At 39.4% G+C, this 26,989-nt stretch overlaps 1 protein-coding gene across 1 annotated transcript; it reads right to left on the reverse strand.

Annotated features, from left to right (window-relative positions):
* Positions 1 to 286: 286 nt before the first annotated feature.
* On the reverse strand, positions 287 to 23,956 carry vwa5b1 (von Willebrand factor A domain containing 5B1). Its single transcript, XM_062427969.1, has 21 exons — positions 23,806 to 23,956; positions 23,461 to 23,622; positions 21,902 to 22,121; positions 21,495 to 21,649; positions 19,891 to 20,022; positions 18,859 to 18,983; positions 17,080 to 17,256; positions 15,943 to 16,053; positions 14,755 to 14,957; positions 13,329 to 13,443; positions 12,912 to 13,097; positions 11,993 to 12,194; positions 10,769 to 10,968; positions 9,265 to 9,508; positions 7,222 to 7,515; positions 5,698 to 5,835; positions 4,507 to 4,641; positions 3,806 to 3,877; positions 3,245 to 3,314; positions 1,586 to 1,709; positions 287 to 946 (listed from the first exon to the last, which is right to left on the reverse strand). The coding sequence occupies exons 1-21, from the start codon at positions 23,942 to 23,944 to the stop codon at positions 287 to 289; spliced, it is 3,864 nt and encodes a 1,287-aa protein (XP_062283953.1). The 5' UTR covers positions 23,945 to 23,956.
* Positions 23,957 to 26,989: the final 3,033 nt, after the last annotated feature.

Here is a 26,989-nt window from a genome sequence, read left to right on the forward strand (position 1 = left end):
CTCAAATCTGTGGCATAACTTAGATCCCTTGCTAACAGGGATCCAGCTACAGTATGGCACCAGCGAGGTAATAGCTTGCACGTAGCGCCTCTGAAGAGCCTGTGATATGTTTGGAGGAGTAGCACACACAGAAAACCCAAAACAATATACACATTGTTCACAACTGCAACAACTAAATCAGACTTCAGAGGACATATACTGCTGAACAGAGAATAGTACAGCCTCAGTTAGCATAGTATCATATAGGGTTAAGTACCTTTAGTGATCTGTATTGCCCTAGCAGGCCTCACACACTGTTGGGGTTGTAACAAAGCATGTTCAGTTGCAGGTTTTCATCCCAGTGTCTGAGGATGATGAAGAGTTGGTTGGCAGCAGCCTTGATTGAGGCCAAATCCCGGCCCTCTGGGATGTCCTGTGCACTCAACCACATGCTGGCTTTGGCAGCAACCAGTTCCCACTCTATGAAATAACTGGCAGAGGTGTGCTCCAGCCAGGCGAGAGCCACAGCTGTGGCCCACACCATGCTCCCCGTATCTAGCATTCTCTTTAGCACGCCTCCGGGCGATGCTGTTTCCAAACCTCCGGACCCAGAGCTCCGTCCGCTGTCCACCTGGGAATTTGGAGACAGTGGAGGCTCAGCAGTAGTTGATGGACTGCATAACGAGGAAGGGCCAGCATCCGTCCAGGAGCTCCTGAACAGATGAGAAGGGCTGTGGATGCCGACAGTGTGCTCTGCAGGTTGCTGATGTGTTTCCGGCTCATATGGTGATCTGCGTCCGTCATCGGCACTCTCAGCACGCCGGGTGCTGGAGTGAGACAGGTGACCCAGGCTGGTGCGGTGGCTGGTGAAGGGGGACGTCCACTTCAGCTTGTCCATGGGCACATTAATGGCATCACACAGAGCGATGTCCAAGAGAAATGCACCACTGGCCAGTTGCAACAACAGCTGTACAGAAAGAAACAGTTCAGTTTGACATAAAACTATTATTTTTACAACCCTTAATCAGCCTCCAAAATAAGCTTCAGATACATTTTATTTCTGTATGACAAACAATACTACTATGTGTGCACTACTGTGTGTAGGTTTTTATGGTTCTTCACTTACTGCTCCAATCAGCAGGTGGGTGTGAGGTGCCTTGCTAAAGAATACCTCTATACTTCCAAGGTAGTTGGTGAAAGAAGAAAGTAATCTTTTTCAAGGCAGCTATTCTGATATTTTTTTGCAACTGAATTGTTTTGCATAGTGATGAATAATACATAAGCAACGTGGTATGTGCTGAATAATTTGCAATAGGACTGATTGAGTAGCTGGAATCCTGAAAGCCCCCTTCATTATTTCTATATTAATTATCTTTTTATATATATTTCTGTCTTTGAGAGTGTGAGTATTTGCAGAGAGAGATGGGTACTATATGCAAACAAAGGTCCTCAGTTGGATTTGATAGCAATATATTAAGCACTTTTAGTGGTTCAACAGATAGTGACACATTCGTCTCTCCAGAGAAATCCACAGTCAGTTCAAATTAGTGTTCAACAAGAACATGCAGGTTGACAGAGCATTCACGTGTATAGATCCGCTGCTCACCAGAGGAATGTAGTCTTTGTTCTCATTGTCACTCTCACCAATTGAATCGCCGGACTTGCTGTGCGATCGACACATGAATCCTTTGGCAGCCCGAGTCAGGAGGCGAGTCCTGCTGAGGGCCAACCTTAAAGAGGATTCAGATTCAGATTCAGATTTAGATTCAGATTCATTTTATTCTTTGTCCCAAAAGGGCACTTTATTTGCAGCAGGAATACAGACAAAACAATACAGACAAAACAACACAGACCACACAACAGCAAAATTAATTAATTGCAGTTAAAAACATGAATTTTATAAAAGAAAAACAAATAAATACATCCAAGCCGGGGACGGGGGGACTAGGATGGACAAGGACTATCTCACTCTGTAAAGTGCGTTTAGTGCTTGGATGAAAAGAGGGATAAAGGAACTTGTGCACCGCTGTTTAAAAGCTATGGGAGTGCTGAAGTGCCTGCCAGATGGTAAAAGCGTATACTCTCCATGCAGGGGGGAGTTTTGTTTTGATAAATGTTAATTGCTTTGTTTAACACCTGCTTGTTATAAAATTCTGCAAGACTGCTAAATTCCACTCCCACTATCTTGCCGGCCATCTTCACAAGACGGCAGATATGAATAACAGAGTACGGTACATACACTACTATTATATTTAATCTACTACTTCTATCGGTTAAGGGAAAGCAACTGTTGCTTTGATTATCTTGGTACATATGTAGACCTCTATATAATAGAACTATTGTGGACTTTGTTTGGTACACATGTATGAATTATAATAACTTTGGTAATTTCTGAACTTTTGATTGAGTGCCATCAGCAGGTCAAATTCTCAATTAGTCGATTACTTGGGTTCACTCAATACTGATGATGTTCAGATTAACTGTAGCACGCAGGCTCTCTACCAGCACTCAGAATTAAGGACGTCCTGTTGTGCTGGGAACAATAAAAATAGCCCTTGGGACATGATGTCTGGGACAGTAGAGAAACTTATCATAACAAATGAAATAATTATATTTGTGCATTATGGAATATAGATCATTTCAATTGTTTGGTGTTCAAACTTGAAAAATGTGAGGTGGCACCGGCACAATCTGTATCAAACTATGTCACACGAGTGCTTAAACACACAAATTAATCATAGGACCTTCATTTTACATTCAGACAGACTAATGCGGCAGCTACAATTGTTGGATTTCATCTGTGAGACTAATATTAATCTTCCAAAAGATATTATATCATATATCAAAATGCTACCGAGACACTACGAGCCAGCCGTAAATTGCCAAAGAGCTGCACAGATCAGTTCATCGGATCATGTTCTCCCCCGGGACGCCGACGGACGCTGACCAGCCAGTTTGGCCACAATGTCAAATTGGTTTCAAAGCCCTGTGTTGATCTTGGGGGGCTTTTTAAAGCCTCACAGAGCTGCTAATATGTCTCTAGATTTGCTTCTTAAAGGAGAAGAAATGACTAGTCATGGAATAGTCTGGTATTGTCCTAAAACATTAATCTAAAGAGAAATGCATTAAGATGAAGATAAAATATTCTCTGCTTTGTAAGGTAGCAGTTAGACAGAAGTATAATACTGAAGTCCCTGTGTTGGTTCACGCAGCGGTATCACAGCTACAACACATTTATGCAACCAGCCAGTCTCTATTCACCCACCTGGCAGAAAAAAGGCTCTCCACTGATTTCTGTGATTGGTCAGAGGTCACAGATGGACTCCTCTGGAAAACTTGGAGATATAAACAGAGTTAGACAAGGGGAAGAGAAAGAGCAGCGGCATTTCTGTCAGTGCAGTCTAACACAATAAAGAGCTAAAACACACACACACACACACTGAGATATAACAATGACAACTGAGGATATATAGTCCAGCAGCTGTCTCCCTGGGTGAAACACTTCTTATCTGTGTGTGTGTTTGTGTAGTCAGCTCATGCTCATTCTTTTATGAAAAGGTCCAGACAGGATTTGTCAATACAAGCCACAAAACTGTGTCGACTCCTGTCATCACTTAAGAGGGACTAAAATGTCAATAATCTCATGTTTCACATTTGGAACAATGCACCGATGTCGACCAGAAAACAACAAGAGATTGTCGGGCAGTGTGTATGTGTGTGTGTGTGTGTGTGTGTGTGTGTGTGTGTGTGTGTGTGTCAAAGGTCTCAGTGGAGAAAATTGATGAGATACAGCAAATTCACTGACCGGTTGATATGCCGCTCTTACCCTCTGCAAAGCTGCATCTCTCCCAGCCGGAAGAAGAGGGTGTGCTGCAGGGAGAGACGCCATCCTCTCCACCTTAGACATTAATCAGAAAGATAAAAAGATAAGATTGAAAATTTGCTTTACTTTTCCCTCTACTTTCCCAAAAACCTAACTCGACATTGTTGCTTCAAAAAAAGACTGCATTATCAGGTCACGCTGATGCAGCCTACATGCTTTTGTGCCCACTGCACACCTCTTCTTTAACTGGTCGTGCCAGTTAAGGAGCAGATGCTCGAGCAGTGTGCCAGTCTTAGCTCGTGCTGTTGCTATGCCACAGCTGAATACCAATTTTAAAATGTTGTTGTGCCCTTTTGCTGGGGTTGGAGTATTTTTAATGTAAAGCAAAGAGGTTTCTGAGTGATTCGATATCTCATAGCTCCTAGTGCTGGCGCTGCAATGCTCTAATCTTTTTATTTCAAATAAAGACAGACTTGAATAAATATAAATATATAAACATCGATCTTCCTTCATATGCAGCATTCTCATATCTGTGATATATTCCGTCTATCACATATTTACTATTTGCCATCTCAATAAAAGATCCCCTCTACCTATCACTGAAGCACTTATCTTATTTCTTTCTAAAGCATTTTTCATTGTAAATGATGTAGAAATTGAAGCCTCGTCTGCTGTCTAACTGTATAATTTAAAATACAGCCTACTGTTGTGCAGCAGGACATCTTCAGCCTCCTCCGTCATGCTGCCAGACTGGGAGCGACCCAGTCCTATGGAGTAACCTTTGTTCTTTCTGCTCCCTGAGCGAGAGCTTGAGTGTGAACCCCTCTTCAGACCTTCACCTGAAAACAATAAATTGATTTTTTTAAATGTAAAAAAGAAAAGTTCAAGCTGGTTTGTACCTGTAATCCACAATTCAAAGTGTTTCCAGGTGAATGCAATTTTGAATCCAGGGTTTTAAACTAAATCGGACTAAATATTCAGGCGCAGGTGAGTGTTTCAAAGCCAAAAAGCTGAATAATAGAGCCAAGTCAATACTGATAACTTGTAAAGGGATATCCTCAGGTTGCTACATTGAAAGCTCAAGGAATAGTTCGACATTTTTAGAAATATGCTTATTTGCTTCGAGATAACCTCAAGATCATGACAAAAACTCCAGAAAGTTTCCACTCTTAGCCAAGAAATAGTCCAGCACTAAACTAAAGCAGCATGTTAAACAGTGAGCTTTAGGCTATCAGTTCCCCCTTGCTTCATGTCTCTATGCTAGGTTTAATTTTTGATCTTCGCACGCCCACCTTACTGTGTGATTTAGTCACATGATGTTGTTAAGGGAAAAATACAAATCCAGCGTTTCTATGATCTTACACAGATGTCCACTGTGTGCCCGGAGTGATAAAAACATTAACTTGGAGAATAAACAACTTCTTCTTTGCAGGAATGTTTCAAGTCCACTACACAGGCCACCGTAGGCAAAGTCTGCAGAAATAGTGGATTTAAATGTTTGTTTCAAGTTGCCTGAACATTTTATTATTCTGGGCAGAAAGACATCTGTGAGACTGTGATAATACATTAAAAGTCGCAACCCTGCTGATGGACTCTTATCAAATGGAGCTAACCCAGTGGGTCTGCCCCAGCTTAATTTCTAGAAAGTGAATAAGCATATTTCCCCAAATCCTGAACTTTTCATCTGATGGGAGAATAACTTTACTGAAACAATAGTTTACTGTAGCACACACAGCACATGACAAACTACTATATCACTGTACATGTTCTCTGGATTATAATTACTAAACTACAAATAAATTAAGTTCAACTGAAAGATGTTGTTCTGGGTTATGTTCGAGGACAACATATTCTGCTGTATAAGGACCACTTCACATGAAATCCACAAGACTTACCGGAGTTTATGTATTCAATACTTGTCTGCAAATACTCATTAGTGTCCAGGTCAACGGGAACAAATGCTGTGTGTTTGCTCAGTATATTGCAGGCTTTGCTGGTGTGAATGGCGTAAAGCTGGTATTTCCTGCCAGAGCCTGTGAATTATAATAAACACAATATGATTGCATAACATTTTATAGGATTAAGTAATATTACATAACATTGAAATGCATTACATAATATTAGATAAAAATCAGTCAATCATACATAATAAATGCATAAATCATACAAATTGAATCTTAATTATAGCAGCAAGCAGCGATGAATGGACCCTGGCCCTTACAAGCATCTGAGGGAGAGGCAGCCTTGGTATTGCTACTGGAGATCAGCTGACAAGTCTCTGTATTTTCAGGATTATCAGACACTTTTTGAATGGGTGAAATATTATTACATGTTGGGAATTGTGTATACATTTAGGCTTCACTTACTGTTGCCCGTAGATTGACCAAATAAGTGAAATATTAACGCAGCTATACATTTAACAGACGGCAACTGACATAGATGCACATTTTTAGGTACCCTAATCCCTCAAAAATGCTAAAAGTAAGAGGGCGCTACAAAGCTGATGCACTACACTCAAGCCCAAATTGACATATTGGTTAAGACAAGGTTGAAAAGTGTTGTGTGTTTTTTGCATCTTAAAAGCCTCAAATATGTGTTTGTAAAATAAAAAGTGAAACACAAAAATCCAAATGTAAAAAAATGTATTATGTCCAGAATGATGACAGCACTGATGCCACCAAATTTCATAAATATCAAAGCAACTTTATCCCAACATGGTTCTGTGTTCGGGGGCCCTTGAGAGCCCGCTGGCCAGCGCGCAGCCAAATCACTTCAGAACTTTGTCATTTCTGCCAGTTCTGATGTGTGTGCCAATTTTTATGAGTTTTCGAGCATGCCAACCCGCTCAAAAATACAATGGCTGAGGAGAATAATAATAATCTCTACAAGGCCCTAAAGACTTAGCTTGACATTTTGGGAAATACGCTTATTTGCTTTCTTACAGAGATTTCATTCTCACTTCTTAATATGAAGCTACAACCAGCAATCAGTTAGCTTAATTTAGCGTAAAGATTGGAAACAGCCAGCCTGGCTCTGTCCAAAGGTAAGAAAATCTGCCCACCACAGCCTCTAAAGGTCACTAATTGACATGTTTAGATAATCCAGCTGATTTTGATACCTTTATACAGTCTTCTAAGTGTAGCTTCATATTAAACAGACAGGAATGAGAGTGCCATTGATTTTCTCCTCTAACTCCTCTAATTTAGAAAGGTGATAAAAAAGGTATTTCCTAAAATGTCAAACTAATCTTTTATATCTAAGAATCAAACCGCTATGTGAAATAAACAGATGAGAAACACAGCAGCTGAATGTCAAATTGATTTTATCAGAAGCCCAACTCCTGACTCCCGTCTTTATAATCTTTTTAAATCCTCATAATTTAGTCACCACACAAACATTTAAGTCACCGTAGAGCTCACCATGCTCAATCTCGCACTCCTTTTCCCCCATGTGCTCAAAGTCGTGAATGATGGAGCGTCCGGCCAGGTGGTGGAAGGTCTCGTTCCACAGCTCCTCGTGAACCTTCTCCTCACGTTCCCGTCCGTTCAGGTAGGGCAGGACATCAAACACCACCTCCCACCTCATCGGTTTCCCACACAGCAGTCCAGACACCACAGCCTTGCAGTCACCTTTTAGCTGGCTGGCAGCATCCAGATCTGAAGTCTTGCTCTCCTGTGGTGTTTCTGCCTGACATAACTGGTGGCCGTATCCATCTGAAATATTACAGGAGTGAGATTTGACACCTGATTTTGCCTTTATCAGTCAGTATGTGTGTTGTACTCAGATTTCACTGAAGTTTGTTATCTGCTACTAATCAGAGGCTCAGAGCATTACATGCTACAGGTCAGGTTTTCGAACTGGTAGAGAAGAATAAGCTACAAGTAAACAACATTATCAGCTCCTTAAAAAAGCTCCAAAAGTAGAGACGCTTTCCAGTTTCACATCATCGTTTATTAAATTACACAAAGATATTTTAACTCGCCTCATTACTAATTTAATTTACTCGACTTTTAAACACAGCTCCTTTCCTGATAATGTGCCACTGTCATAGCTATTTTTAAATCTGGACATCAACCAATAATTATACTGTCAGTACTCTCAAAAGGTTGCTATGAAAGTTGTCATTGAACAACTAACAACATTTCTTAATACAATCAATTTTGGTCTACATCGTATCCAATTTGGCTTTAGACCAAATCATTCCTCTGACACTGCCACCTTGCAAATTAAATCGAATGGATTTAGAGCAAATTAAATCAAGGTTTGATGAAGGAGGAGCAGTTGGTGCTGTGTTTTTCGATTAGTGTAAAGCATTCGACACAGTCAATCATGAAGTTTTAATATCAAAACTGTCTGAATTTAACTTCTATTCATATTTATCTAATAGGATTAGGTGTGTTAAAGTTCGTGTCGCACTTGCCAGCAGTTTTACAAGTTTTGAAACTTTCATTATGCTTATCATAAACATGCATTAAAACAGTATATAAATGACAGAAAATCACACACAAAAAACGTGTTATGTCCCATTTAAATGAATTCATCATCTGTTTCCAAACCTTTTTGAGTTCATCCGGCATGAATGAACCTCAAATAACTGCTCTTTAAAATACTGCCTATTTCATTTCTTATTAATTTCCTGTCTATTTTCAGTTTTGTCCACTAATTTAGAAAAAAAATATTTCCTGTCCTCCGTCAGAGCCACGTCAGTGCTCCACCATGTGTTAACCTCTCTTATCTTAGATCAAAGATTTATGTCATTTAAATCAAATTTTTAAGGGACTGAATACGATGTGGTTCGGGGCACACATTCAAGGGTTTGTAATTTTATGGCCACAATAATTTTACCTCTCGTTCTGTCATGTAAAAGTAATATTTCGACGTCTTGGGTAATGCACTTATTCGCTGTCTTGCTTTGATGAGAAGATTGGTACAGTTTAATCTGTATGTGTCCATTAAATATATGAAGTTACAACCAGCAGCCACTTAGCTTAGCTTAGCATAAAGACTGGAAACAAGGGGAAACAGGTAGCCTAGATCTCCCCAAAGGTAACAAAATCTATCTAGCAGCACCTCTAAATGTCACTAATATTTTTATTCCGTCTGACTTCTGGATGTTGCTTCATATTCAACAGAAATACAACTCCAAGCAAGAAAACTTTGAGTATTTCCAAAGTGTTGAAATATTCCTTTAAAGGGAAAATCCTTTTAATGTAATCAGTTCCAAATGTTTTAATGTAACAAAGTATTGTGCTCTTATGTCACTCATAATACTACATGCCTTTATTATCAAGTCCCTCAAAAACTATGGACTCACAGTGCTAAATCAATTCAGACAAAGATCATTACTACTTCAAGAGTTATGACAACTTTAAAATGCTTAACTTCTTTAATAGATGTGTAGATATATTCAATCAATTCTTTGTATTTTCAGTTCATCAGAATAGTTGAGCTTGTGGTCTGACCTGTGTCTCCCATGCTGCCTAGAGACGGACTGTCCGTGGAGGATCTGGATCCATCTTCCCCAGCAGTGTTACGAGCGGCAGGCGGCACGCTGCTGCTGGGCAGAATGTTGTCCAGAGCCTGAGGATGCAAATGAAGCTCTGAGTCGGCTTCCTGCTGCAGAGGAGCCTCCTGCTGAGAGACCAGCCTGTGACAGCTGGCAGGACGCCCTCTGGAAGTTGTGGCACACAAGCTTGCCAGCTGTGGCTGAAAAAAAAAAGAAAGAAAGTTGCTATAATTTATAATACCCAGGCACAGATTTTAATTAGGTATGAAAACTTGTCTACAAAATGGATTTTTGGTATTTTCAATGTGCTCATTGAAGGTTGCTTCATGGTGATGAGTGGCATGCAGAGTCTTGACTATGAGTTCAAATGGAATATCAAGAAAGACCATCATAAAAGCAATAAAAAAGCATCATTTTTTGGTGCAAACAGTTGGAACACACACATTTAAGAAGATACCCAAACCCATTGTTAGATGAAAGCTCATTCAAATAATCTATTAGTTGCAGCCCTTCTTGCTATAGAGCTGCAACTAATAGATGATTATTTTCATTATCAGAGCAAGACACCAAAACACAAGGATGTTCAGTTTACTTTCAAATAAAACAAACAAAAGCAGCGAATGATTACACCTGTAAGGAATGTTTGATATTCTTAAATTAAACATGATGTAAACCATTAATTGATTATAAAAAGTAATCTTAATTAATCTCTTTTTCATGTTGGAATGATTAATTGTTTCAGTTGTAATTGCTAAAATGAGATTTGATTTGATTTGTGTAGTACCATGAAATGAATGCAATGGAGGAATTGTTTATACTCTACTCTCTTACACTCTATACATCTTTCATCCACAGTCTTCATTTACATTTATATAAATCTATGTGCATATAAACAAATAAACAGAAAGCTGGTAAGAGTTAGATTAGTCATATCAAATAAAATGGATCCACAGAGGGATTTGCAAACAGAAGATACCATTTCTTCACAGCACGCTGATTCCTGTTTATTTACCCTATGATGCTCCCTGACAAATATTTAAATCTAATTACCATTCATAATTTTCTCTTTTCTCATTACTGAGGAGAGAATATCATTATGTTTATGATTATACTCCAGTCCAGACTGGAAGAAGGGTCAGGTGGCTGTTTAATTTGTCAACACAGTCTGAATACCAATATATTTTTCATATTATTTTTTAATATATTTATTCATATTTCATATTCATATGTAAAATATACTGGATTGTGGTTTATTTCATGAACATATGTCGGTTTAAACACAGCAGGGGGATTGTTATTATTAAAGAAAGCTCAGTTTGAAAGGGATTGGTTTGAGATGTATGAGCGACAACTAAATTGATTCAGAAATAACTTCTGGCCCATTTTATAAACTAGACCTGTGCAGATCATTTTAAAAGCAATCGTGAATGTTATTTATAAACCTCAATATGGGAACATACCTGGTAGTCATTCTTCCACTGCGCCTCGTGCTCAGGGCTCATCTGGCCAATCAGCTCCTGGACTTTAGCTCTCCTCAGTGGATTCTTGGTCACCACAGAGCTGGGGTCACTGGGAGTGTAGACCTTCTTCGCTGGGTTGAAGTCAATTATCTGGTTGGTACTGTATGCACGTCTTCTTGGGGAGGTCTTGCTATCGAACCCTAATATTTTGTTCAAAAATTCAAAACAAAAATAAACCCAAAACATTTCCAGATAACAATCCATTACATTTCATACAATAAATGTTCATTTTACCAACTCTAAATTGCTGATTGTTGACACCATAGTGACTATTTATCGGGGTTGGTTCTTTCCCGAATAAAGAAAACTCTCTGCCACAAACTGGTTCAAACTGGATTACATTTTTTAAAAGCATCATTTTGTTTGGAGTAAATATAATAAATAGCTAGTTGGCCTGTTCAGGGACAACCACTATCACAGATGATCAAGATTGTAAAGCTGTGCTAGCGACTCTGTACTTAGGCACGGCTTAGTGGTGCTTTGACTGAAATGCTAATATTAGCAGACATGATGTTTGGCAGGTTACATTTGCCACATTCACGGTCCTAACATAGTTCGAACTAAACCATTTTAACCCCACATTAAAATTTTAACCTGATGATGGATTTCACCAAAGTTATTACTTATTACAGTTCATCCCAAGGGGGACATGATTTTCTGAATCAAATTTCATGACAATCCATTCATTTAACTCAAAATGACCAATGTCAACCTCATGATGGATAAAAAAAACTCCAGGTGATCACCAAAGTCACCGGGATACATCAACTGGGAACCATGATTGTCTGTTAAAGACAGTCCATTGAGTAGATGTTGATATTTCACTGGATATGTGAAATTCTTGGTGGTAATTAGAGGAAAGTCAAGGGATTGAGGAAGTCAAAAAGATTCATCCTGTGGCTAACATGAATGAGCACAATTTAACAGCAATCCATCCAATAATTGTTGAGTTATTTCAGTTAAAGTGGGGACTGACTATCTGATTGCCGTGCCATCTCTTGAGTAATGTTGCTAATCTTAATCTTTAAACTTCTTTTAGATTCTACCTTTACCCACAGTCTTTTATATACACTCTATCTACTTGAGCTCTTCTACATTTTCTGGCCCAGCTGGTTTGAAATACAGTAGTCTAGCCACCATTGAGGAAGTATTGCAGGTTCTTACCCATGGGGTCTTGTTCTGTGGTGACGGGGCTGTTGTCTATCATCGAGTCTTGATAGGAGTCATACAGAGCGCCAGAGGGTGCTTCCCTGTAAGACCCTGAACCATCCACACCTGCCTTCGATGGGTCCTCTTCTTGAGAGTGATAAAATACTGAGCTGGCTGACTCAATGGAGCGCATCATGCTGTATCGCCTCCTCTTATCCTGTTGAGATTTTGAATAGGTGACTCATCTGTGACAAGTGCTTCATTGAAGACCCGCTCACAAGGTTTGATAAAATAAAATAAAATATCATGCTGTATCAAATGGAATATTTGGTATACAATGGGAACCAATCCCATGTTAACACCTTGGAAATGTTATGATTACAGATGTGGTTGTTCCTGCCCTCATATAATATTTTATTTATACTGTTTGTGAAGATCTTTGTGCATTATCCTTTTACCAAATGTTTATTTGTGTAATGTTATAATCTCATTTCCAGGCACCTTGTTCATTTTTGTTCTTATACATGTTGATATGTTATTATGCTTTGAATTTGATTATTTTCAAGTAAAAAAAAAAAAAAAGCTGTGCATCTAAAATATAACACCATTACATTTGGATTTAGTACATTAAACATCTGTCTTTGGCTGTTGTGAGGCCCCCATACTTAGCCTAAAGGGCCATTATGAGATAAGTATCTTTATATCATGCAAATTCATTCCAGTAGAGCCCCAGAATAGAAATACAGATCTGCATGATGTGCATGATACATCCTCTTTAAATTGAATTATTGAGCGACCAAACTGAACATCAAAAATACAACCAAAAAAGAAAGAAAGATGTAATTCGATGTTTTTTTTTAAGAGATGGTCTCAATGCAGAAAGTTATCATGCATTTAGTCATTTGTCACCTTTCAGCAGGTGTCTTGCACTTACAGATTTGGGGTTGGCATGGTAGCGAGTGGTGTCGCAAACCACACTGTAACCAATCAGACTGTCCCCTGGAAACAGAAAGGTGTTGCCCACAGGGGAGAGCAGCACCTCCTTGGTCTCAGGAAAGAGCCACTCGATGGAGATGTCACTTAGCACAGGAGACATGGTTTTCTTCAGGGACTTTATCATCTGCATAGTTAAAAGAACAAAAAAGCAGACTAAAATAGACTGTCATATACAAAAACACAGCTTCCCCCCCTGACCAGTACACAAAGTGAATGGTGTCTGTGAGATATGATTCCTAACTGGTATCAGTGGCGGACATGCTGCTGCTTTGAAACCACTGCATAACGGCTCTCCAGCGGCCCTCAGAATAGCTTGCTGTCGTTAAGAATGACACACAACGCTGGAAATGAGTACCTTGGGCTGCAGCCTCTCGCCGTCGGCCAGGAACTCTGCTGTTCCTTTAGAAACTGTTGCCAGTCCCTGCACCAGCCTCCTGCAAGCGTTCTGTCCTATGCCGAACGTAAAACATCTGCACAAAACAGATTAAACACTGCAGCTCCGATGGACAAATCGAGAGATATATATGAGCATGATAACAGGATGTCACACATTTTTCTAGAGATTTATATTACAAAACCTAGAAAGGTGTAACCTCTATAAACAATCATTATAGCTTTTGGGGGAAAAACAAAGCCAAACAGGAAATGATCTTTTATGTTGAAGACTTGAGTCATACCTGGTATTTCTCCAAGTCCCCCAGGGAAATTGGCCGACACTCTGTTTTGCCATTTTTATTCAATTTTTCAGCGAGGAATGAGATTGCTAATTTCATTGCACCTGCTACACTCCTTTGCATTTTTAATGAAAGCAGATGAAAAAACGGAAATGTCACCTTCGACATAGTTAAAATCCTGACACGGATATCCGAAACAGAGATTCATCATGGTTTGATCTTGCCTCTGACTGGCTGCGCTGATTTGTAAGCATAGTGTGATAATGACCCAGGAAGTGTCGATGAATTGGCCAAGCTCTGTGTATCTAATGCAATCGTCTGGGGGCAGTCATCCATTAAAAGGGGAAAGACAAAAGTCAATTATTTCCAGAGTGACTCAGGAGAGGGATTCACAGTGTGAGACTCAGATGCAAGCAGCAAAATAAAATGATTTCTCTATGTACTGCAGACGCATTGTGCAATCGGCCCCCACGCTCAGCTGACAGGTTTGCATCCTGCGGGGAGCTTTCTTATTTCCTAATTCTAGATGTAGCTGATGTATGTAACAACATACTTTTTAATCAAGCCTGAACAAGTGTTGCCCTCCTGACAGATTCTTTGTAGAGATACACAGTTTATTGTGTTTAACAGTAACACAACATTTGATGCACATTCCTGGATTTTCATTTTAAGAGGATTAGACTTCCATAAACAGGTGTTGTATTAAAGCTCCTGACAATCCCTTGATGTTATCAGGGAGCTTTCTCCACTTGCTATTTGCATAAGAAGCATCAACACAAGCCAGTTTTTTTATCATTTGCTTTGACATACAGTAGTCGCTCTGCCTTTGCTGTTTTCTTAACTCTTAAAAGCTAATCAGCTGCCTCAGACCTAACACATCCACGCCAGTGTGGGAAACTGTATGTATTACAATACCTGCAGATATGAATCACATTCACTAACAAATGGGTCGTGCTGTAATGCGTTTAGAGGCCATAATGTCTTTGGCAACAAAGGTTGCTACGAGACAATAATGACAATATCCATAACAATGTGACTCAGTATTGATCTTTCTCCATTATTCTAACAGTCAGTTGTTACCCAGAGTGCGTTAACAGTAATACTTGCCTGATGTAGCGTGCGTGGCTGCGGACCAGCTCGATAACCCTGCCCGTGTTGCTGACGGCCCCGTCGGTGAGCAGGAAAAGCAGGCGGGGGTGTCCACTCAACATTGGCTGCCTCAGGATCCAGTTGAGCGGTGCCAGGATGTTGGTCCCCCCCATGTCGGCTCTGATCCTCCTGACATACTCACAAGCCAGAGCCAAAGCTTCCTGGATCATGAAGATGAGGAGGGTTTCTTGAGTTAGAGTACTTTCACACTAATAGATTTCACACTGATCGACAGGTGGCTGTAATGTACCAGCAATGAACTAAGCAACCAAGAAGACTGTTAGATAGTAAATATGGTGGTAATAGATTAAAATACTTTATGAATCAGCTTTACAAATGTTTTCTGAGAAAGGAAATGCATTCAGCTGGTTTGTTTAGACCTCAAGGATAAACACAATATGTTATGTTGAGTAATACTGAATGTATAACCTGTGTTTGTTAATATGAAAGATCTACAGGAACCTTTCAAGCACACAAACACACTTAGCATGCTTAATTTCCAAACACTACATATGTTAATCACTGACGCACTTGTTGCATTTTAAGTCTGCAAATGTTATTTCCTCAAATTTGTACATACAGCAATGGTAAAATATGTTAAATATATGCAGAAAAGAGTATTTAAATTCTGTAGAGTAAGACAGACTTTTGAAAACTTTAATTCTACTTATTGAAGATGTTCTTTTAATGTAAATACACATTATATAATCTAGAGCTCAAGTCTGACTTTACAGCGAGTTCTTCATTCATACAAGACACACAGACCTATTCGCTTTTTTTGGTTTTGTATGTATGTATTTGTTTTCATTCAGTAATATAATACCAACATTTACACACTGAATATATCTTAACATTTAGTAGTGGCAGTTGTTGCAATGCTGCTAAGCTGGATAGAAATGTATTTACTTAAAATAAGGAGAAATGCTCAGTAATAAGTCCTGAAACTTGTGCTAATAATGAAATGACTGCATTTTGAAGACTTAGTGTGTGATTTACTGAAGTATTTTGTAAGCAAGGACAGCTTTTTGTGTTTACAGTCAGTTTGGCTCTCAGAGTTTTGCACATTGAAACGAGCCATTAAATGAACTGAAAGGAACATTTATACAGTTTACAATATTTCCCCTTGAATAAACAAAGATGTTTTACCTCCTCGTAGCTCTGGCTGGTTGTGAATAATGATTTGAATGTAGAGCCAAAGCCTATGATGTTGAAAAGGCAGCCGGGCACGAGGCTCTTGAGAATGACTACCATGGCATCCTGAGAAAGAGACGGAGAACATATTGAGTTTTGGGGCCAAAAAATGGAAATTAACTAAAAAATGTGATGAAATCTAGAATTCTGGAAGGAAAAGAAAACACTCCCCTGCTAATTAACTGCTTGATGTCTTGTTTAAGTAATTGCTATTTTCCTCTGTAACACAACTACGTCTGCTGATGTCTGGTTGAATGGAAGCATGTACTCGGCTAGCATCACTATACAGCACAGTGTTTCAAGGAGATTCAAGGATTGTCATTTTATCCATCATTGCCTCTTCTCCAGCTGAGGGGCAGTTTCTAAAGGAATACCACTTATCTTGTCCTTCATTCAAGTGAACAGCAAAAAGACCAACATCAGTCAGATAATCTATAACACCAGGCCTGTTCAGGTGCATTTAAAAAAAAAAGCTATATTCAATATGTAATGTTTGAGAATTTAGAGATTTTCTTTTTTTTTAAAGGTATTCTGAAACATCAGTGATAAAGCCTGAGTCTGAGTCACAAATGAACACCAATCAGCATCACATCACAAGCCAAGGTTTGTCCTCAAGTAGCTTGGAATCTGCTCTGTACTCTAAGAAACCTCTTTCAGTCTCATTTGACCTTAAAGACTGGTGGCTAGATCCTAGCAACTGGGAGGCATTTGGTGAATGGTGAATGATTGGTTTAATCAATATCTCTGTGTACATGCCTTTAACACAGCTGGGTAATCATGTCTGTATAATCTTCTCAGACTGCACAGAGAAGCCGTGTATCGCTGTGAGCCTCGGATGCAGTTATACCTTCATCATGTTTTTGATGCATTAGTGTGTTTCCATTTAATCTGTTTGAGAATTTGCATATTTTAATATGCTTTGAGCAACTATATGACAACACTTTTCATCAAATTTATCATATTCTGCTAATATTATTTAAGAAAAAAACCTATAAACTGGTGATGGTGTGTGGTATATGTAAATCAGTGAGTGCTTTACTGTGTGTTTCCATCTGCATCTGTGCAAGAAATACGACACTGAGTGTAAAATACCTTCACACGGTTGATGTTGACCCCACTCATGCTGCCGCTGCGGTCAATGAGGAAGACGAACTCGCCGTGCACCTTCCTGAGATCTGAGCTGATAGACTTTAGGTCAGGGCAGAAATTTAGCATGGTCACAGGATTGTGCAGGATGTCCTTGTGGAGTCGCCTGTGAATGATATCGACCTACACACGCACACAAAAAGCATGAATAGCAGAGAATTGATCGCCATGAGATAACTGCACTTACTATGAATCTGACCTCTTATTTTACATTTCAAGAAAGGCGAAAAAGAAAAGAGGAAAAAAAAGGCAAGTGATTAGGTCAATAGACAGAGCACATCAATTGTTTCCTGCAGGAAATTCCAGGCAGACTGTGGAGCCTTTGGAGTGTTTCCATAGAAACCCGTTTTTATAGTGCTCGCTCTCCTCCTGTTCAGGTCTGCTTGTCACTTAATAACCTCATAACAGCGGAGATCTGAATGGACACATAACTGCGAGACTTTCTTAACTGAATAGACAACGCTATTCATGCTAGGCAGAGTGAAAATTCATAATGCAAAACTGGTGAAAAGATTAATTTGCAAACTACAAAGTCAAAAAAAAACACTCTAACTGTAATTACATACAGTATTGAGAAATTAAATACAAAATTGAGTTGAGGCAGGAAGCTGACTCTGTGACCGGTTTTACCGTATATAAAATGATTGTGCCATAGAAGAGTATAACTTATAACTACATGTAATTAAAATGTTCACAAGCTAACTACAGCAGCTCTAGCCACAGCTAGCCGTGCTGAAGCTAAAACAAAAACCTGTCTCTCATTTCTCCCGAACTGTTATCTGTCATTGAATAATATTAATTTGGATTAAATTTCACATCTTGGAAAGTCAGATTCCCCGTAACTAATTTAAGGCAGCAGCAACATCCAATCATGGCAGAGGAAAAAAAATACCTTAGCTAGTATCAAACTCCTGATTAAGTTAACTAAATTAGCTTAGCAGTAATACCATATTTGATTTCATGCAATTTTGTGAGGTTAAACCACTTTCATATCAATGTAAATATTGAAGAACACATTATATAGCTTGCATAATATGTGCTATTAAAGTAGACAGACACCTTGTAAAACAGACCAATTAATTAATAGTTAATTTCTGTGAACTATGTACTGTAAAGGATCAAAAGTTTAGTTTCTTAAATAAGTTGGAATGAAGAAGAAAGATTAAAGGACATTTTTCTTGTAAATACTGTTTTTTTTTTTAGGTGATATTTAGGTTGTATGGCAATGATTTTTGGGGGTAAATAATGGGCCTAAAAAAGCATTAAATGAAGGCATAACAAACTTTACCAGTCTGAAAACTTTAAAAGGTGATTAGTTTTGCATTAACTGCTTAGTTTGCAAAGAGTAGAAACTTTACACTTCACGCTTTTCAGACTTTTAAGTACAATTTGCACATGCCCACATTTAATCAAATCTAGACATACAGAGGGTGGAAACAGGATCATGAACACCTGGAAAAGCTAACAGATAATTTGATTTAAACTGTGCTAAATACTTTGCAAAGATCATAATGTTCAATTTTTGTTAAGACTCAGCAAGTCAGGAGCTAATTTAACCCTACAGTCATTCTGATAACATTAAAACAATGTGTCAAAATCACTGCAGCTTCACAAAAACACTATTTGTTGCAGGGAAATGTTGTTCATAATGTGTTCACCAGACTGAAAATGATATTGTTGTCATCAATTCAGGTGCAAATGGTGCACATGAACACACACACTCACTTTCTTCTCATTGCTCGAGTCCTTCTTGGTGGCCTTGATGAAATCGCTCCGGCCGTGAAGATACTCATCATAGTCCTCCTGCGTCATGTCGCCGCTCTCAATGAGCACATGTGGCAGATGAGGGTCTGAAGTGACACCATTGGTTAGGGCGAAGACATTATTACAAACATTACAGACCGGTTATAGAGCAGATGGATAATGTCTGAAATTGACACCAGATAGCAGCGCAGGGGGGAAGAGGGAGTGTAGTGAATAGTTATCCCTGTATTGAATCCCTGTATGTATTCAAGTTAAGAAATCAAGAGCTGATTGAATATAAAGATGCTTACTCACACTCAGGAAGACTAAATTAGCACAGAGGATTGAATTTTTATTGGAAACCTGGGGATTTGGATTGTTATTTATTTTTGACACACAGCCTTTGTTTCTGCTTGTTAATCTGCCAAGATGATGATGAAAATAAAACTGCTCTGTTCGTGTTTTCATCTTGGTTTAGTTTCTTACAGTCACAGCTCAGTTCCCCCTCATCTCAGAGCTGAGCATCCATGTTGTGATTGATACTGCAGCAGCAGCACTGGTCAGGGCTGAATTAAATTGCCCGGCACTGGCCGCAGGTTTGTTTGTGAACAAAGCCTTCATAAGAGGCCTATTGGATCAGCAAGGCCGGTCCTCATTCCTGCCTCTGGGAGACAACTGGCTTACACATACTGTAGGTCAAGACAGCACCAAGGGAGAGGCGAGAGCACGGGAAAGAAATAAAGACCTGACACAAAATGCACACCCACACAATGGCTGTCTAACTCCACGGGCATGTTACACATTATAACAAGGGGACAGTTTTTTTTCCTGATGACTAAGGGTACTCAAATCATCTCTTTACTGATTTAATCAAATGCTAAATGTGAGGTAAAAAAAAAAGCTTGACATAGGTGAAATATGCAATTTCTTAATACTGCACTTAAGAGGGGATTTTAAAAAAGCACACTAATTGCGCAGCCACCTTGTGAATGAGTTTTAAAGCTGTGGACCTACCGCTTGGGTAGATGAGGATTTCAACAGGACAGTCATAAGTGTACTTGTCAGCCAGAGTGATGACGACGCTGGTAGCAGAGCGGGCCAGAGGATCTGCATCAGCTCGGATGGCATGAGAAGGGCTCTCGACACCTACACAGAGCAACCACCACAGCAGATCAAATAACCAGAGGCTCCACCGCTAGTAATAACAGTAACACAAACCAGCAGGTCCCACTGCAATAATGTGCATGTGCATGGATGAGAGCAAGGATGAAATTACCGTATATTGTTATCATCAATTAATCAGCCAGTTTATTTTCTTGATTAACCTCTGAGTCTGTACAAGATTGATCGTTTTTTAGAGCCTATGGTGACATCTTAAAAGGTCTTGTGTGGTCTCATCAACAATCCGAACCATCGATATATGACAAAGAAAAGCTTCAACTTTCATCTATCTATCTATCTATCTATCTATCTACAGAGCAAGATAACTGATGTACTGATGTGCTGTTGCAGCTTGAAAAACATGAAGACTAAGTAATAAATAATTATGTGTTATTATGTAGTATGATGTATTATCACCATTATCATCAAGTTGTTACATTTAAAGGAGTAGTTTGCAATGCTTCACATATATCTGTCCATTCAGTACGAAGCTGCAAACAGAAGACAGGTAGCTTAGCTTAGCATAAAGACTGGAAATAGTTTATCACTGCTCCTGGCCAAGTGATAATCTGGCATATAACCCAACGCAAAACCACAACGTATCATTTTTACACTTCACTTTTTATACAAACCAGATAGTGACATGTTAATTATAGCGAGCTTGAGAGATGCTGGTGGTCAGATTTTATTCACCTTTGGACAGAACCAGGCTATCTGTTTCCACCTGTTTCCATTCTTTATGCTAAGCTAAGCTAACAGTCTTCTGGTTCCACCTTCATATTGTAAAGACAGATATGAAAAGGAAAGCAAGAAACAAACACGACTATTCATTTCAACATTGACAACTTGGTGATTTGAGTATCGAAGACATTTTTACACAATTACTAGATAATTATTGGTTGCTTTTTCTTCTTGTTTGCTTAAACGGCACTCAACACATAAGTGGTCTTCCTTTTTTCTTTTTTTTTTTATCTTTTGAAAACATGTCTTCTCATACATGATGGGACCTGCTGGTTTGTTTCCCAAAAATGTCATATTCTTTATTTAACATGTTTTATGTTGCCTATTAATGTTAGCAAAATATGGATATAATTTGTCATCTAGGGACAAAGTTACAACACACACACATACACACACACACACACACACACACACACACACACACACACACACACACACACACACACACACACACACACACACACACATTACTGCAAACACACACAATAGAATAGCACTTGTGGAACATTTTGTTCCCCTTATTCCTGCACTTTACTGCAAGGTACTTCAAAACTAACATGTTTTATTGGTGACATGAGAACTTTCAAAGGGCACTGAGATGCAATACTTGACTGTACAATTGCTGAAGTGATCATACATCTTATACAGACACTGAAAAAACAGCTTCACAGTGAATAAGTGTTTTTTTGCCCAGCAGTGATGATTAATTCTCTGACCTGCGAGGAGGTAGGGAGCACGAATCTCTAGCTGGAAGTTAAACTCGTAGTCCATGGAGTTGATGGCCTCCTCCTCCAGCAGTGAGGCCAAACACAGCTGAGGGGGGTTGGGAGGTTGATCATGAGGACTGGAGGCACAGGGATGCCTGTCACGCCTAAAAATGGCACCATTGTTAATTAACATGCAAAATGTTGGGAGTCAGTTTCCATTTATAAATGAATGTGGGGGTTGAAAAGCCAATTTAAAGTGAAAAATCCTAATTTACAATAGTCCAATACTTTCTTTTAATGATAAAAAATTATTAACAATATGTTTAAAAAGATTATTTTAGCAAGATGGGTTGACTAAATGATGAGATATCAACAACACAGTGTTAAATTAATGAATTAATCTATCTATTTCTTACGATCTGGAGAAGTTTGGGGATATTCCTTGCTCCTCGTTGATGGTCCTCTGAACCCTAGGTGTACACACCGGTGGGGATGAGACCTTGATCCCCCCGTTGGGCAGCGTGGAGAGCTCAGAGGAGGTGCTGACCAGAATATGGACCGTCTCCATAGGAGGGATGATCCCAAGGTTAACCACTAACACTGTCCTCTCCACATCCTCATCCATCACTATGTGTCCTGTAACACCAGGTAAGATTAATCACCACAGTTTTTAAAAGGTTACGGCACTCTTGCTCTTCAACTAGTAGCTCTTGTACAGAACTCTGGCATGATGATCATTTTGCTGCTTTAAGATTTTACTGATTAAGAAAAACCATCAGTTATATCTCTGACTTTTTAGAGAACTAGTCTTTCGCGGCTTTTCTAATGCTCGACTTAAGATAAAAGCCAGCTTGAGAAGGCAGCAGCCTCTCCAGAAAGATTGCAGGCTGACATTCTCAGTGCCGGCTTTTATAGATTAAGACTCAAAGTTCATTCTACAGCAAGTACTTCTACGTCTTCACTATAATTTTATCATTACATCACATCTGGTTGTTTAATTTGCATGATAAAAAAATACTTTAAAAAAACTGGTTCTCCTCTGAAACCTAAAATATTACTTGATTTGTATCTACTTAATCCTATCCTATATTTAGGTCTATGAATACAGTCTGTGGGATGGAAATGTGTTGGATTTTCTGATGCGTATGTAACAGAGGACTTAAAGGAGTACTACAGCAATTTAGCATCACACTTTCATAAAGTTGGGGGGACTCGTGAGAAACAGATTTAAAAAAGAATGACCTAAATCAAAGCAGAAGAGGACGAGATATCCTGAGTCTTAGTTCTCAAACTTTAAAAGCACTTGATTATGTCCCATAATGCAGTTCTTCAGTGGTTTTTGGGGGCTCTTTTTAGATCCTCTGCATCTGGTAAATGTCCACGATTTTCCAAACCTAATACTTGCAGTTTATGACAAAACTTACTGTAATATGTTGTAGTAAAAAGCAAGATGATGACACTGATATCACCTTATGAGATTGATGTGGCAAACATGTTGGCAAAGAGTTGCCTATCTAGACATCTAGATGTCACAGAGCAACATTAGCATTCATTTTGAGTTGTGTTTGTGGCCTCTTCTTGAAAAACCCAATATGAGCTCTCCTTTTATCTCTGTTTTGATCTCCACCACCTTCAGAAAGGAAATATGTGGCTCTTTCGCTGCTTCAGTCGCTAATTTCCCCTGTCTGCAGTTTGGCGTTTGCCAGGTAGCACATAGTGGGTTTATCAGAGATCTTTTAGCTGAAAACTTTTTCTTAGAGCAGCAAGAATAAACCAAAACAGTAAAGTTGCGGGCTGGAAAACCAAAACAATGAGCTGAAAGATGCTAAAATAGCTTTAGAGAGCTGAAGTGAGCTGCAGAGTCAATTATAATTCCTTGTGAATTCATCACCGGAGGCGACCCCTTTCACATTACACATAGCCTTTTGATCCATTGCTAGTATAGAAATATTGATTAGAGCAGCTTTAACCTTACCGCTGCCACTCTGGAGGCCTCCATTAGATGTGTTGCAGCAATCCAGATAACAGTCGTCGATTTTGGCCTTGTCTTTGATTTGCAGCGTTATAATCTGACTGGATATCATAGCCTCAAACCCCACCACAATGGAATTTTCATCCAGGGGATAAATAAATATGCCTAAAAAGTGGTATGAAGCGGAGAAAGAAACAGAAGTACATGAACCAGGTGCTGCAAACAAGCAATTACACTTCTCTTCAGTCGATAACAATTACTTTTAGAGCATAAAGTGGGATTACATTTGTTCAAACTGGTCATGTGACTAAAGTAAACAAATAAGTCTTCTGTAGTGTTCTCACTTACCCTCGATCGCATGGTCCTCAATATTTTCATAGGTCATAGAGGCTGTCAGGGCCAGAGTATAACCTCTGACACAGGAAGTGATGTCAGATACACTGAGGGGCAGAGCGCTCCAGTTCTCCTTGTTAATGAGTCCAGGCATGGTGCTGGTTTTAGGATTCTGGTTCATTGCCAGAAACATGTTGAAAAGAAAAAAAAGTTCAAAGAAAAAAATGTGTCAGAAATCGACATGACTCGTATGTTTTGCTTCTTTTTATCACCCAGAAATAAGATCAAACACACAGCAAGGTCTCATTACTGACTCCAAAACTACATGAAAGCTGCTATTTACATTCAATTCAGTGTCAGGATTTCTAGGTTTTCTAGTCTCAATAATATAAGAAGCCAGGAGCGGAAGGATGGGTGACACTAGTACTCTGAGGATTTAAAATAAAGGTCACCGCAGTAAAACTAATTTAGGGTTTTAGGAGCATAACAACACAGAAACCAATATAATAGGACAGAAAATCAATGCTCAGTGTCAAAGTGAGAAGGAAAAAAAAAAAACTTCATATACAAAAAAAGCAGCATCACTAATTACGTAAGCTATAGAATAAAATTAACTGTCACTTCGGGGCCGTGCCTCAGATTTAATGTTGTCTCCTCCACCAAAAATCTTGGTTATGTGCTATCAAGGGTCTGTGTGTGCTGCACGACCAGAGCCCCGGCGCAGCCTTGATAGGAAATGTTATGACGAAAGCGATTTCCATAGAGACAGCTCTGTTTGCTTGCCTGCCTGCCTGCCTGCCTGCGCTGACCAGTCTCCAAAGTGTGCTTTTAATTGTGACACCGTGACTGATTAAAATGAAAAACACCAGGCGCAATCTCCTCTCTCCTGCAACCCTCAAAAACTATATCCTCTTGGATAAATTCAAACAGGTTGCACAGACAAGATGAGACAACTTTAACACTCCATATTCTCCATATACAAAAATCCATAACAAATTAGATCAGTACCTCTAGTAGTTGAAAAGGCGTTTAATGCACCACATGGTTATTTATGGTGAGGAAAAGGTCATACAGATGCAATTAGAGTCTATTTTATTGTCTGTCTCAATAGTGCCATCGTGTGTCCAGTCAACCACAGATTGCGAAGCGAACTGATGAACACATCCTCTTTGTCCCTCAGTAGAAACATAAATCTTTGCATGTGAAAAAAGAAAGACCTAATAACATAAATAAAAGAAATCAAGCACAGCTGGACTGAAAAATATAAAATTGCTAACAAAAGTGATGAAACAGACAATGAAAATCTATAAATAATTACTAATTCATGTGAAATTACAGATTTGTCCACATAAAAGACGATAAAACTAAATTTCAGTGAAGCTGCATGGTGAGTGAGTGCATCCTTTCCCTTTACGCTCTTTCAGCTTACAGTAATTAGAGTTAATAGTGGCAGTCCCAGGCTGCTTCTCTCCTGGTTGGCTCAGTCGAATGAATCACCCTACCTCCCTCAGGGCTTGCTAAAAGACCACGAAACCATTAACTCTCAACATTTTCTATCAGCCTTGCCACACTCCTCTGCTCTCATTAGTGTCAAAACAGAGCATATACTGTGGTAACCACCTGTTGAAACACACTGTCTGTTCACCTGTAAACAGTGCAAATCAAGACACATCGCCGGCTGTGTTAATCATCTTCCAGCTGACCTTTTCCCTCATTCTAAACAAATCACAGTGATGTTTAATATATGCATGATCAGAGAGTCACACTGCGGCAGTGAAATGCATCTGATATGATCACAGTATGAGCTTCATTATCTTACCTTTCATTTGTGTCAACTGAGTATGCAGCGGGGATCTCTCTCTCTGTCAGAAGTCCACTTATCATGAAAGATATCCTCCTCCTCTCCGACCTCTCTCAGCTCCTCTTTTTTTTTGTTCTCTCTCTGTGGCGTAGAGGGAATAGGAGTGCTGCCACAGGTGGCAGAAACTACAGACACAGCAGCAACATTGTTAGTTAGACATACTGAAAAGGAAAGGTAAGTAGGAGCTGTTGCAGCTGTTGAATCAAGCACAGCAACATGTGGTTACAAAAATGGTTTCATTTGTTGTCTCCTCCTCCTCCTCCTCCTCCTCCTTTTCTTCCCCTCCTCCTCCCTGTGGCTGCTGGAGTTGGAGGGCTAGGAGCGAGAGAGGGGTTGAGACACAGGGTCCAGTCCTCCCAATAAACATCCCCTTTCCCATCTCCTATGCATGCAAAGCTTCAGCACCACCCACTCATTCCAGCCCTGCCTGACATCGATGACATGAGAAGGAGCTGTTCAGGTATCTTATTTAATAGCCAGGGATCAGAGTAAATGACATGTATTCTGTACCACCGGGAGAGCGAAGTGACAGCTTGGAGGAATTGATGACTGGAAATCTCTCATCGTATCATCTCTCTTTTTTTATTTCCCTAGGGAAACTGGAAAGACCTTAATCTCTCAAACCCATCGTGGGTGTTTGGCCGTCTCTATGTTTTGTTGTCACTTGGTTTGATCAATCTGTTTTTCTTGCCTGGGTTACCATGACAATTAATATGTGTTTATTAAGTCATTTTAGTAGTCGCAATAATGTAGATGGTGCGTGTCTCTCTCTCTCTCTCTCTGTCTCTCTTTGTGTATGTGTGTCAGTGTGTGTGAGTGTGTGAGTTTGTGTGTGGGTGGATTGGCTGAAATTCAACATCCGCCTTCAAATTGAATTAACCTGCAGCCAATAAAACTCCCCCGTGCACCCTCCCTCTCACTGTCTATCTGTTTCTCAACCTCCCAAACACCGTCACACACCGTCACACACCGTCCGCCACACACACACACACACACACACCCAAACACACCCAAACACAACCCTTAACCAGGACCTGCTAAGGCTGCACCTAATGATTATCTTCATCAATTAATCTGACTATTATTTTTATTTCAGTTAATACTACTAATAGTGACAATGCGCTAAAAAAAAGATCCTGAAACTCAAGGTGATGTCTTCGAATTGCTCAACAGTCCAAAAACAAAAAGATTTATAGCTTCTGATTAGAAAAGACAAAGAAAAGCAACAAATTCTCACAACTGAAGAGTGGAAACGAGCGACTCCTCTGCCTTTTTTTTATCTCGAGAAATGACTTCAATGCTAAATTGATTATTTAAATGACTGATTTAAGCTTGACT

The sequence above is a fragment of the Scomber scombrus genome, chromosome 10 (genome assembly GCF_963691925.1).
Source record: "Scomber scombrus chromosome 10, fScoSco1.1, whole genome shotgun sequence".
In the NCBI taxonomy this organism is placed as follows: Eukaryota; Metazoa; Chordata; class Actinopteri; order Scombriformes; family Scombridae; genus Scomber; species Scomber scombrus.